At 40.9% G+C, this 14,552-nt stretch overlaps 1 protein-coding gene across 2 annotated transcripts in view; it reads left to right on the top strand.

Moving 5' to 3' along the window:
• PCOLCE2 (procollagen C-endopeptidase enhancer 2) overlaps window positions 1-13,932 on the top strand; it is a 63,273-nt gene extending 49,341 nt beyond the window's left edge. For both annotated transcript variants that reach the window (XM_030330077.1, XM_030330078.1), the window contains exons 6-9: window positions 4,577-4,731; window positions 8,753-8,836; window positions 10,926-11,093; window positions 13,355-13,932. In XM_030330077.1, coding sequence (XP_030185937.1) covers window positions 4,577-4,731; window positions 8,753-8,836; window positions 10,926-11,093; window positions 13,355-13,485 — 538 coding nt within the window. In that variant the 3' untranslated portion in view covers window positions 13,486-13,932. The remainder of the gene's footprint in view (window positions 1-4,576; window positions 4,732-8,752; window positions 8,837-10,925; window positions 11,094-13,354) is intronic.
• Window positions 13,933-14,552: the final 620 nt, after the last annotated feature.

Genomic DNA, 14,552 nt, shown 5'->3' with positions numbered 1-14,552 from the left:
TGGCGCAGTTGGTTAAGCGTCCGACTTCAGCCAGGTCACGATCTCACGGTCCGTGGGTTCGAGCCCCGCGTCAGGCTCTGGGCTGATGGCTCAGAGCCTGGAGCCTGTTTCCGATTCTGTGTCTCCCTCTCTCTCTGCCCCTCCCCCGTTCATGCTCTGTCTCTCTCTGTCCCAAAAATAAATAAACGTTGAAAAAAAAAAAAAGACAATATGGTTTTAACAGAGATTGACAAATGGACTAATGAAAATGCCAAAGAGAGGCCAGACACATCCACACATGTCTGCACATGGGGCACATCGCAGAGAGCCACAAGTCAGCTGGTAAAAAATGGCCTCATTGAAAAATGAGGCAGGAACAATTTGTTTTCATATGGGAAAAATGAATGACACACACATACACACAGAACCACAACTACAGATGCATTGGAACCTTAAATGAGAATTTCTGCTCGTTAAAATACACCTTAAAGAGGGAAAAGAGAAGGCACAAAACAGAAACAGGTATTTGTAACATATTTGACAAAGACCCCTAGGTCCAGAATATATCAAGAAATTCTAAAAATTACTTAAGGAAAGACAACTCAATAGAAAAAAAAATGGGCAAGAGACATGACAAGACATTCCCAAAGGAAGAAAGCTGCACAGTGAATAAATCTTTATAAAGAGTGTAAATTGGCACAACAACTTTGGAAATCAGCTTGGCATTATCTAGTAAAGTTGAAGATGGGCATGTATCCTGTGACTTAGCAGAGAACATGTACACTACCCTCCTGGGGTGCCCACTAATGTTACTTTTGTCCATGTGTACCACAAGACATACACAAGAGTATTCTTAGTGATATTCTTTGTAATGGGGGGGGGCAGAGGAAATAGCCTAATATTTATCAACAAGAGAATAGTTCACACTATGCAGCAGTGAAAACAGTGGATGAATCTCACAGTTATAATGCTGAAGTTATAATCTCACAGTTATAATGCAGAAAAATGCACACCATACCCTTTCATTTATATGAAGTTTATAAATTTTTTTTAAGGTTTATTTTTGAGAGAGACAGAGACGGAATGCAAGTGGGTTGGGGCAGAGAGAGAGGGAGGCACAGAATCTGAAGCAGGCTCCAGGCTCCGAGCTGTCAGCACAGAGCCCAACACGGGGCTCGAACTCACGAGCTGTGAGATCATGACCTGAGCCGAAGTCGGACGCTCAACCAACTGAGCCACCCAGGCACCCCAATTTATATGAAGTTTAAAAGCATGCTTAGGGATGCATATTTATTGGTAAATCTGTCGGTAAAGAAAAGGAGAAACATAGAATCCAGCATAGTGATAGCCTCCATGCAGGTGGGGGGGGGGTCACAAAGTGGGGGCTCCTTGCTTCTGAGGAGTTTGTCTGGAGTAGCTTGACAGCCAGTCCTCCAACTAACACTTTTACCAGAGGAATATTTTTTTCATAGAGTACTTCTGGGATGGGGTAGTACAGAAAATGAGAAAACCTATTTGGGGGACTTTTCCCTTGTTAAAAGTCTGAAGAGAAGGAGGAGTGCTGTGGTTGGTGAGATCACTTCATCATCCCTGTGTCGGGTTCAGTGCAGTATCAACACCATTGAATTCAGTTCAGAAACACTCATTAAGCCTCAGCCATGTGGTGGGCACTGTGTTAGGTAGCTGGAATACAACAATAAATAAAAAACAAAGAGGGGCGCCTGGGTGGCTCAGTCGGTTAAGCGGCCGACTTCGGCTCAGGTCATGATCTCGCGGTCCGTGAGTTCGAGCCCCGCGTCGGGCTCTGTGCTGACAGCTCAGAGCCTGGAGCCCGTTTCAGATTCTGTGTCTCCCTCTCTCTGACCCTCCCCCGTTCATGGTCTGTCTCAAAAATAAAAATAAAAAAAAAAAACATTTAAAAAAAAAAAAAACCAAAGATAATTGGTAGGAGGGATGAAATGAGGCAGATAGTTAAAATGGCAAAGGAATATGCCAGGTACGTTTCTGACAAGGAGTCCTTTGGTCCAATCAGCACAAGTGGTGGGGTCAGGAGAAGCTTTTTGAAGGAGATTGTGCCTCTTGAAGCTTAGTCTTGAAGGAAGAGTTGGCATTGGTCATAAGCAGAAGGGAGGACAGACTCATTCCAAGTAGAAGACACTCCATCAATAGAGATAACACAGGGGAGGCCTATGCTATTCTGGAGCCCAAACCTTGAGTTGGAGCCTAGAGAGGCAGGAGCACTGAACTGGGTTCCACATCTTACAGACAGGGGAGCCTTTCAAATACATTTAGTCAGGAAATGGCGGGACCAGTGCCTTAGAATCCCCATCCTTGACATGAGCAGAGAGTCTGGTTAGAAGGCTGTGGCAGGAGATCCAGGTAAAGTCAAGGAGGTGGGGAAGGATGAGGAGATGAGGAAGGATGGTAGAGATGGAGAGGAGGATGTGGATCAAGAAATATTTAGGCAAGATTGGCAGGACATGGCGGTTGACTAGCTGTAGTGGTTGAAGACGACGACGACTGTGGGATGACAAAGCAGAGACAGTGAACACAGCCAGCTTTGTAAGACCATAGAGCATCTTCCATCCCTTCCCAGGATCTGCCAGAATGGAATGAATCCAAGGAAGAGTTCCTCTTGCCTTTCTAGTGGTTTGTTACATTAATTTGTGGATGCACACATAGCCCTCAGAACATTTATGGCACTGTGATTCTGTCACATTCATGCTAGAGCTCAGTAGCAGCATAACAAAAATGTCTGTTACTACAATACTCTTCCTTGAGAAAATTTAATTTCCAATTTGATGCTCCCAAGATTAGTTCATAGAAAAGACATTAGATGATCACTATAATTATAATATCATGCCCAGAAGGCTGACCTGATGAGGTCTTAAGGTTTCCTTTGCTGCATATAATAAGTGCTTTTTGTAATTTTATCATGTAAACAAGTTTAACATATTTTTTTTTTGTAATTGTGGCTGGGAATTGTGTTTCATGCATATTGTTTATATTTATTGAATGGAATATGTTTTCAAAAGCAAGACAGAATGTTTCTGATAAAGGCTTGATTCTCAGAAGCATTATTTAAATGATCTCGGTCACTCTTGTGACCAGAATGCTAAATGTAGGTCACGAAGCTCATTCTTGGCTTCATCCCATCCCTTGGCTCAGAAGGTAATTAATAGCCTTCAGGACAGAAAAGATCCTGCAGTTTTTCTAACTGGTTTGGTCAAGTACAGATCTACCTCCTCACCCCCAACCATCCCCACTCAAAGTAGCTGACAGGTGGGAAAAAAAATTAAGTTGCCCCATTGCTGGCTGTCCATGATGCCTACAAAGTGGTTTGGCTGCGGCGCCTGGGTGGCTCAGTCGGTTGCACGTCTGACTTCGGCTCAGGTCATGATGCCATGGTTCGTGGGTTAGAGCCCCACATTGGGCTCTGTGCTGACAGCTCAGAGCCCGGAGCCTGCTTCAGATTCTGTGTCTCCCTCTCTCTCTGCCCCTCCCCTGCTCATACTCTGTCTCTCTCTGTCTCTCAAAAATAAATAAATGTAAAAAAAAAAAAAAATTTTCAAAGTGGTTTGGCTGAGAAGATGCCTCAAAAAAGAGTTTAGTCAAACCACTAATTAACTCAATTAAATAACTTGTTTAGTTTTTCCCACTTCTGAATTAAATAGTCTTGAAATAGAATTAGCCAAACAGCATTTTTTAACCATTGCTTAAATAATAATAGAGAAGGCTTAAATGAAACTATTTTATATGATAGTTATTCCCTAAGACTTAGGAGTGCTTTTGAGCCTCAGTTATTATCGCCACTAAATCTTTAGTACCAGCTAACCAGCAAGTCCCTAAAATAGCTTTCAAATTAAGAGTTCTTTAATGATGTCATTCATAACCACCAAAGCAATCACTTTCTCTTTCAACTTCACAGCATTCTGCTACTGAGATTATAAAACAGAAACGTTTCCATTTCAGGCCTGCCTAAGAGCTCTCATTAAAAATGAAATGGAAGTCACGTTAAACCCTACATGGCTTTCTTATCCCCTGGTGACCAGCCCACCAAAATGATCCCTCTGGCTGTGTCTTCACAGTGCATGGGAATTCATTTATGACATTTCTCCATCTGACTCTCTATGGCCAGCATCCCTAGTTCCCCAGGCCAGCTCAAATCCAGAGTCTTAATTAAAAGAAGCTGTGTGGTTCCCAAGTCAGGCCAGACTCTAAGGTGCTTGTGAAGAACCAGCCACAGTTTCAGTGTTTACACTGGTCTCAATGTCTAGCACAGTCTCTTTGGTCACCTGGTCCTACGTTCAAATTCTGACTCCCCTACATGCTAGCTGTAGGGCCTTGGGTAAATCACTTGAACTCTCTGAACTTCACTGGCTTATTCTGTTAGAAAGTGAATAACAGTGCCGATCTGAACACTCGTCAATGTTAGCTATTTAGCATTAATTCTGAGCACATTGAGACTTTCACCTTTTGAAGTATCTTAACTTTTACTTTTAAACATACAGTGATCTATTGTCAAATGGAAAGCTAGGATTCTACAATTCAGAGAGGTGCCACTTAAAAAATTTTTTTAATGTTTTTCTTCTTTTAGGCCAATTGTATCTGAGAGAAATGAACTTCTCATTCAGTTTTTATCAGACTTAAGTTTAACTGCAGATGGATTTATTGGTCACTACAAATTCAGGCCGAAAAAATTGCCTACAACTACAGTACCACCTGTTACCACCACATTCCCTGTAACTACGGGTAAGTTTTTCTGTTTTGATGTTTGTGCACACACCTCAGGAGTATAAGAAAAATTCTTTTGAAGTAGAAAAAAAAAATTAAAACAAAGATACTTGAAACTAAACTAAGTTAAATAAAATGAAAACTTATCTAAGAGAATAATATAACTCCATTAATGAAAAAGTGTAAGGTGTAAAAATGTTTATAAGCTAATAATTTTTAAGAGTCATGTAAGAAAATTATGACCACTTAAAAATTACTAGGAACCCTATTATAGGCACAGATCATTATAAACCCAGTTTTTCTTTTCTGGTACCTCTAAAGTTATGGCTTTTTTTTTTTTTATTACATAGGATTGTAGTATTTAAAATTAAAGTTCTAGGGCCTTGATACCTGCCTGTTTTCACATCTGCCAGTTTTTTGGTTTGGGTTTTATTGTGTATGCATATGTTGTTGTTTTTCTCGCTTCACTCTAAAATGTGTTCTACAAAATACTTCTTTTTTTTTCCCCAAACTGGGGTAAATTGGTATTATAGAAGCCAATTGGGAAACTGGTCTGGAGCATAACCTAAGAAATGGAGAGACAAGAGTGTATCCCTATACTAAGTCTCCATTCACTGAGATTTCAGGCCTCAGATCTCAAAATCTAAATCTGAGAGAAAGAAAAAAGTGGGAATGAAGGATCTGCAGTTAAGATACAAAATAGTTTGAAATGAGCCCAGCTTTTATAGCCCGCCATTCTCTGCTTGCACCCCTGGTAGGGCTGACCTGAGTATAGGCACTTGTAGAAGAGCTGATTTTTCTGAGTGCTCCCCAAGTATGCCACCTTGTGGCCTAGACATGTACTGCTATATTACAGCAGTATTTCTCATTTCTTCAGCTCATCTCAGTGGAACCTGGTGTCCTTATTCTTTCCATTGAATTATCTGGCAGCACCGTGCTGCTAGTGGCTCCCTAGATTTTATCTCCAGTCCTAAACCTCTGAAATTGCCAACATGGATTTGTAATGATCTCCTAGGGTTTTGTTGACTGCTAAGCATTTAAATTAAAACCTATCAAACTCAACTTGTGTTTATTACACTATTTTGTGCATCAAATCTGCTTTTCCGCCTGTTTTCCCAAGCAGGGTCCACAGCATCAGTAGCCACACTCTTAAGTCATCTTTGAGTTCCTCTGTCTTACCTCCCCACTGCATGCCTCCCACCACACACACAAAGCAGACCATGTCTCCCACCTGAATTCATTGTCTACACCTGTGCTATCCAATATGGTAGCCACTATTGAACCCTTGATATGTGGCTAGTGATACTGAGGAATTAAATTTTAATTTAATTATTTTTAAGAAGCCTCATGTGGCAAGTGGCTACCATATCGGGCAGCCCAGGAGCTAGACTCCTTCATGACATATATAAGACCCTTCATGAACTCTTTGTGCCTAGCTTCTCTTTCTAGTTCCATCTTTAGGCCCTACCACCTCTCTCCTTATGCTTCTAAGTATTTTGGTATTTTATCCTAAGTGTGGGGGCAACTGTTGATGGATTTAAACAAAGTTCAGGATCAGATTCCCACTTCATGAAGATAGCTCTGGCCAGTTGTGAGGTGAATGGATAGTAGGCTCAAGACAATCAGGTTCTCGTGGTTGTCCAGGTGAACTGTGCTGTGACAGAAATACACAGAGAGTCCAGAAATTCTGACTGTTGTGCAAGCGAGGAACGTTGGAAGATATTAACAGGTCTTTAATTGGTGATTATTGGTACTAGACAGATCAGGGAGGTGTGAATCATGCCTCTCACGTCTCTGGTTTGCACAATTCGGGGGAAGGTGTGACCTTTCACTGAAGCAGAGAAAGGGGTTTAGGGGTAGAATCATAAGTTAAGCTGTGGCGTGTTGGGTCTGATGTGTCTGTGAGACACTCAAGTGGAGTAATCATGTCCAATTCGATCTATGGCCTCTAGAAGCGATTTTAGCAAGAGATTTAAATTTGAGAATCATCAACATACATGTGGTTGACACTGTGATCCAAAATGAGATCAGCTAGGGAGAGGTTAGAAGTGAAAGGACAAGGGCTGCTGGAATTCAGTCTCTAGAAACCTCAACTTTTTAAAAAGAAGGATATACTGGCAAAAGAGACTGAAAAGATAGGAGCTGGAACAAGAGACATCTACACTGGATGTTAGGATGTGTGAACTTGAAAGCTTGGTGATGAAAGACTAATGGGAGAACGTGTGAACCTGGGACTGGGTGATGGAGACAGAGCCAAGGGAAAGTCTGGGAAGGATGGAGCCGTGGCACTGGGAGGAGGGAATGCCCACCGAGATGGTCGCAGGTGCACTTGAAGAGGAAGGCTGAGGACCAGATGCCATGCCAGGAGTGCAGGGAGAGAGCAGACAGGGAGGTGACAAGGGTCAGGGTGCTCTAGTGATGACTTAAAGGCAGGAGAGCAGGGATCTACTGAAGGAGGAGAAGGAGCAGGGTGGGACTGCCACCCAGCTTCCAGATTGACATTCTGGGATTTAGAAGAGCTGGTTTCCAGTGTCCACTGAAAGGATGTTCTTTCATCAGAGAGGGAGAAACACTAGCACCACTACTTTTTGACTCCAGTAATTAGGTAAATTTAGGTCCCCCTCTGGAGCAGTGTTCCCTCTAAATGTTTTCTGAACTCTTTGCCTTAAAAAAAAAAGTATACACATACACACACACATGCTATTCTATGTATTTTAACATTAAATTGTACATATTTTAATACTGTGATCCACTTGAGATCCTTTTTGGAGTTAAGTATGGGTACAAAGTAAGAGTAAATCAATAATAAATTCAGAGAAGAGTTCACAGAAACATATTAGAAGGGCAGTGTTACAGCTGCAAATTCTTGCCCAACAAGTACAATTCTGTTACAGCTGTTTTGTTTAGTTCTTCCTAGCATATTGCCACATATAAGTGAATAATTAGCAAATATTTTGGAAACATTTTTATTGATAATAATGGGAATTAAATATTTTCATTTTCGGGGCGCCTGGGTGGCTCAGTCGGGTAAGCGTCCGACTTCAGCTCAGGTCACGGTCTCGCGGTCCATGAGTTCGAGCCCCGCGTCGGGCTCTGGGCTGATGGCTCAGAGCCTGGAGCCTGCTTCCGATTCTGTGTCTCCCTCTCTCTCTGCCCCTCCCCCGTTCATGCTCTGTCTCAAAAATAAACAAACATTAAAAAAAAAAATTTAAATATTTTCATTTTGGTAACCCACAGTTTCTCCACCTTGGCAATATTTACATTTTGGGCCAGATAATTCTTTGCTGTTGGGGGCTGCCCTGTTTATTGTAGGATATTTAACAGCATCCCTTGTATCTCCCACTAGATGCCAGTAGCAGCCCCTAGTTGTGACAAAAAATATTTCTAGACATTGCAAACATCACCCAAGGGGAGGAATCACCTTTGCTGGAGAACTACTCTGTGTATCTACTTTTATTTTTAAATTAGTCTACTTCCCAGTTCTTAAATGCTTATAGGCAATGGCAGACTCAAAATAGATGTATAGTGATGGGTTGCAGCTCATTACAGGTATAATACACTTTACACAGTTTCTAAAACCTTGTACTACCCACATTTGGGCAGGTGCCTATGTTAAAGGCACCGAGAAAACTCCCTCCATCCTCAGGGGGAGCACCATTGGATTCCTTTTGTAAAGTGAAGAATTAACCTACATTTTCTGAGTTCATATTTTTTGCACTGGGTTTTTCTAAGCAGGGTGCAAGGAAGCTATATCTATTTTTGGTTAGTGTTATGTATAAAGAAAGAAGAAAAGAGGGCAAAATGTGGGTTATCTTTGATCTCTGGTTTCAAATTCAGCAGAGAGTATTGAGTTACCCTGAGGAAATGAGAACAGTAGTTAGTACCAGAAAGAATTTCTTTTGAATGTAATTACTCCATTGCAATGATGGATTGATGGCTCAGGGAAATAAATAGGAATTTTAAGTAGATTCAGGTCTAAACACCAATTGCAATTGAATTCATTTTCCTGAATCTTAATGTCTTTCTTCTTTGAATTAAGGTTTAAAACCCACCGTGGCCCTGTGTCAACAAAAGTGTAGACGGACGGGGACTCTGGAGAGCAATTATTGTTCCAGTAACTTTGGTAAGAAATAAAATCGGGCCTTTTTTCTTTAATCAGAAACTTGAGACCGCATGCTTAGTCTCAAAGGAATTGCCCTGAATGTGATGGTAAACGGTTAGTTACACTCTTTATTCACCCACGAAAATGTTTTCCTGTTCACTAAGGTATAGTTGGCTAGTGTTGTTCAAAGTGTTAGATTTCACAACTGAGAAAAATATGTATACAGAAAATATGCTTTTTTTCACATAAACTTAATAATTTGACTCTTGGAATAGGATACTGCTACTCTGTGTATTCTGGCTGGCTCAGTATTCCTGAAAAACCCTGTATACTTTTTTTCCTCACATATTTTTCATGGAATATTTTTTCACACATCTGTAATTCCACTTACGTAAATTAGAAACATATCCAGGCTGGCCTTTCTCAGAAGAAATTCACGTATTTCCTCTGTAGTGTCCTTCCAGAGTACTAAATTGAAACTTGGGGATCTGAAATCTATTTGGAAATGCTTACAAATTGGAACTGAGGAGATATTATCTAATGACTTAGAATTTCTCAGAGCTTTTTCCAATTGTAAAAACCACTTAAGAGCAAGAGATACCAAATTTAATTATGTTGGTTATTTTTTAAAGGAACATTTAAGAAAAGTCTTATCAGGAAAAGGAAGTTGCTAAAGCCTAAATAGGTTACACCCACAACAGAGAGTCTCCCAAAAGAGGCTTGCTTTTTCTGTGCCTTTTAAATGGTAACTGTCTACAGTCCAGACAAACTATTCTAATTGAGGGTGTGAGGCACTGAAGAATCTAGGGCCCTAGATCTTACTGGAGTTTGCATGCTGCAATTCAAATAACAGGCATGAAAATGAAAACAAATTGCTGTCACATCCAGGTTAGTCTTCTGTGGGAGGTGCTTAAGGAAATCTCCCCCTCTATATCCTTTGGAGCCACCAGATTTCACTTGGCTATAGATTTAACAATTATCACCAGGAATCAAAGTAAGGCATAATAAGAATTCTGAACTTTGCACACTACATGAGCAGCAGCTTCTCACTTTATCCTGAAAGTGAGAACATGTCAGCCAAGTCCAAACTTTGACTTATTCCATTGTGACTCTCTTCTGTGGCAAAATGACCAACTACTAACACCAGTGGCCCATTGGTTCTCAGCCTGCATTGCTAACACTCCCCAAGGAGCAGTTTTGGCACAATAACTGGGGGGGTGCTACTGGTTTTTCTGGGGAGGGACAGGGCTCATAAAACAGTCTCTCAGTGCCAAGTCCTACACCACATGGAATTGTCACCCACAAAATGCCAAAAGCATGCCTTTGAGAAACAGCATCTTTCCTTCTGTGCCTCCAGAGTGAGACTCTTTCCTCTTACATCACCGTGGAATAAAGAGTGAGTTACATAATGAAAAGCAACTGAATTTTGTTAGGTGTTTTTGTTTTTGTTTATAAGCAAGAAAATGTTTTGTTATACCTCAGCTGTATACTTTGATTTGTTAAATGAAATAAACAAGGTGGATAAGAAAGAATATGAAAGACCCAGAAACAGATACTGATAATTAGAGATGGGGACCCATGGGATGAACCAAAGTTCAAGGAGAGAGGACAGTTGAAGAGAGGGGTGAGGGGAAAGACACAGAAAGGTAGGCACTCAACTACACAGACACAAAGACCCAGATTGTAGCTCAAACCCCTAGCATGCAACTGCTTAGTACGGTATTACCTCTAAAGATTCAAGGTCTTAATTGAGTATTCATAGGTAAAGGTTCATAAGCCTATGCCTTATTTGGTAAACGATCCCCATGTTGGATAAAGCAGTGCAGAGAGCCCCTCTCAGCAGCAGAGTGCAATGCAGCAGGTAATTAGGTTTCTCTCCTAGGCATCAACACCTAACAACCTGGCTAACATTCCAGCTCCATGGCCTCTTTTCTTCAACCTGAATTTTGGTGACACATGTGCAGAATCACATTCGATAGCTCTATTAGGGCTTTCTCTTGAACATTAGAATGTTTCCTATCTGAAGCTTAGAAGAACGTAAAATTATTTTCAGTTCTGCTTACATTTTTGCTTTCACTGTCATAATATATCTAAATGTTTCCTTCTGCAGTACTGGCTGGCACTGTTATCACAACTGTCACCCGAGGTGGAAGTTTGCATGCCACAGTCTCGATCATCAACATCTATAAAGAGGGAAATCTGGCAATTCAGCAGGCTGGCAAGAACATGAGTGCGAAGGTCATCGTGGTCTGCAAGCAGTGCCCTCTCCTCAGAAGAGGTAGGGAGGAAAACATTAGTTGTTCTTTAGGGAAGCTCAGGGACAGAGAAGGAAACAAGAGAGAGTGTGAGCAAGTTGTGGATCTTCCCCTGCCATGACTGGGGAAGTAAAATCAAGGCTAATGTGTTGTCCACTTCTGGTGTAGAAGGAAGGCCTTTGGAGTCCGGCAGAATTGGGCTCTAAGCCCAGTTCTTGTAACATGTGATAGAAGATGAGATAGTGGAAATGATGAATGAGTCTAAGAAGCATTTGAGGTTGGATCAATAGGGAACAGACAGAGAAGGAGCGGTTCAGGGGAAAGAGATTTTCAATTATTGCACTTAAGGTGCCAATACTATGTTTAGAGGAAAATATCCATCAAGGAACAAGAAATTCAGAGCTGAAGTTCAGAAGAGAGAGGTATATATGGTCTAGAATTAAAGATTTGGGAATATTTGCAGATATAGGTTCATTAAATCCACACATGGAAATGAGTTTAAGAGAAATTATGGAAAAAGGAAAGTTAAAAAATGAAAAAAGTCCGGGGCGCCTGGGTGGCTCAGTTGATTGAGCGTCTGACTTTGGCTCATGTCCCGCATCGGGCTCTGGGCTGACAGCTCAGAGCCTGGAGACTGCTTAAGATTCTGTGTCTCCCTCTGCCCCTCCCCACTCATGCTCAGTCTCTCTCTCTCTCTCTCTCTCAAAATAAATAAACATTAAAAAAAATTTTTTTTAATGGAAAAAGTCCAGAGCCAGAGGCAAGGAGAAAATGATTTTTTTTAACAAGTTCTTTAACTTATAAAAGTAATGAATGTTCTATGGTTTTTTTTAAAAGTTTAGGTAAATAGAGAAGGATATAAAATAAAAAGTGAAGCCCTTTCCCTTTTCCCAGAGGTACCATGAAAAGTTCCCTCTAGAAAGTTTCTGTCTATAGAAAGCATGCAAGTACACACTTAGACAAATGAAGTCATGCTATACCTGTTCGACTACCACTCCCCCCCCTCACCACATGATCTATAGACACCTTTCCATAAACAGCACATATAGATATTTCTCTCTCTTTGGAATGGTAATCATGTCTGGTATCCACTGTGTGGTATACCAAGATTTCTGTCTCCAATCTTAGCTGATGTGTTCCCTCAATCTTGTTACAAACTTCCCCCACAACTAAACCAAACCAATCCCTTCCCCCCCCATACACACACACAATAGAAATGAAGAGAGAATATCCACTTTAACAATTCAGGTTGTTCAGAAAAGTCTGGAGGCTCACGGCTTCACATGGATCCTTCAGAGGGAATAGCAAAGGCTCTGTAAAAGATTAACACTTCTTCCCAGAACTGCAGGAACATCAGATAATGTACATGTAGACACTTAACGTAAGGTCTCATAATGATGCTAACAGTCTGGCCTTGAGGTGGCATCTACCTGCCCAGCCCTCCAAGCCTTCACAGGCTCAAGACCACTATGAGGACAATGTTAGCCCACAAAGGAAGATTATGCAAGAGAAAAAGGACACACGTATTTCTCTTAAGACATACAGGCGAAGAGGGAGAATAAAGGAGGCGGTATTACACTCTGCCTTTATGACATTTTTTCTCAGGCAGTATAAATCTTCAGAGTTGAATCCAACATACCTCAGCTTAGGGCCCAGTCTAGGCCTAACTTAGCCAGATACACTGTAATACAAAAAACCGTATAACGGATAGAAATACTTCTTAGTACATATTTGTTGTAAGGAACTATAAGAATGCAAAGAAATATATGATGCAACCATGCCCTCAGGAAACTTACATAGTACAAATACTTGAGATATTGAAAAAAGCTCAAGTCGACAACAGGAATATAAGACCGTGGATCATTAGTTGCCAAATGCTTGGGAAATCTAGAGTCATTATGGGATAATGACAGGCCATCTGAGGATGGCGTGTCAGGGAGCACCGAGGCCCCTTGAGGAAGGACAGCCTTTCACATGAACACAGCGCGTATTCAGTAAATACCTCAGACCCACAGCCCTGCAGAGCAGGACATGGCTGGGCCTCATCGTTCCCTTCCATCTTTCTAGTGTTGGCAGAGCTGGAACACGTTCCTTACTGGAGTTTAGATTTTTTTTTCTGAGAGGCTTATACCTGATTTTATCCTAGATAGAACAAATGTATAATTAATTATACCATTTCCAGATCATTTTATCTAGAGGTAAGTTATAGTCTAAGTTGTATCGAAACAGTACACATAGAGAAAAAAATTATATATATATATATATATAATTTTTTTTTTTTTAGGTCTAAACTACATTATTATGGGCCAAGTGGGTGAAGATGGGCGAGGCAAAATCATGCCAAACAGCTTTATCATGATGTTCAAGACCAAGAATCAGAAGCTCCTGGATGCCTTGAAAAATAAGCAATGTTAACAGTGAACTGTGTCAGTTTAAGCTGCATTCTGTCATTGCCTTTGAAAGATCTGTATTTTTCTCAGTAGAACAAAAATCTTATATTAAACATTGAGCATTCAGAAAGATTTATTCTTCACATGATGTAGGTCTGAGACCTCCGATATCACTGATGGAAGTTCTTTGCCTGCACAGAGAGGGGCAGATATACGATTGAAAACCTGCAGACTTAGCGCGGTGATAGGAAACTGAATGTATTGAGCGTTGACAGTTTGGAAGCAGTTTATTTATACATCTCTGTAAAAGGATATTTTAGAAATGAGTTGTGTGAAGATGTAAAAAAGAGATTTTATAAGTGCAATATTTATAGTGATATTTGTTTTACCTTCAAGCATTTGCTCTGAGGTGTTATATTCTTCTCTTGCATTTTTTAAATCAATGCTTAATAAAATATTTTAAATGATTATATCACAGCCATTAAAGTTGTTTTTATAGAATATTCCTTACTTTTTACATAATCAGTTTGGTATCAATTCACACTTTGCTGAAAGAGCATTCTAAGAACTTCAGGGACAAGATGGATAATGTAAGTAGACTATAATTCTCTGTAGAACCAGACAGTGTTAGAATGGTGTCCCTCAGGAATCCAGTGCAACTCCTTCATTTTGTAACAGAAAATTGAAGCTCGGGTATATTTGTTGACTTGTCTAGAGCACACATCTTCAAGAGAAAGAGCTGGCAACCAAGCTTAGGAGTCCTGACTCCAACCCAGTGCCCTCACTGCTCTAGAAGAGGCCCTCTCTACCCCAGAGGAACACCCTCTTATTCTGACTTTGCAGCATTTGGTCTTTGGTTTCCTAGTCTTTGGTCGTTTGATAGGACTTGAAATTAGAAGTGAGCCCGGTGCCCCTATCCTGTTCATCCCCAGGCAACTGGATCAGGGTATATCAACTCAGATGCTTTCTGCTATTGCCTTTTCATTCAGTAGTGAAAGAGCCTTGAAAGGACTCCCCTCGTTTGCACCCAGATGTTTGAAACGCAGCTGTATCTGCAACAGCTCTGCCAACCAACCCGTAGGAGGTTGCTGG

Source organism: Lynx canadensis, chromosome C2 (assembly GCF_007474595.2).
Source record: "Lynx canadensis isolate LIC74 chromosome C2, mLynCan4.pri.v2, whole genome shotgun sequence".
NCBI classification, from domain to species: domain Eukaryota; kingdom Metazoa; phylum Chordata; class Mammalia; order Carnivora; family Felidae; genus Lynx; species Lynx canadensis.
This window is presented reverse-complemented; position numbering and strand designations above follow the sequence as displayed.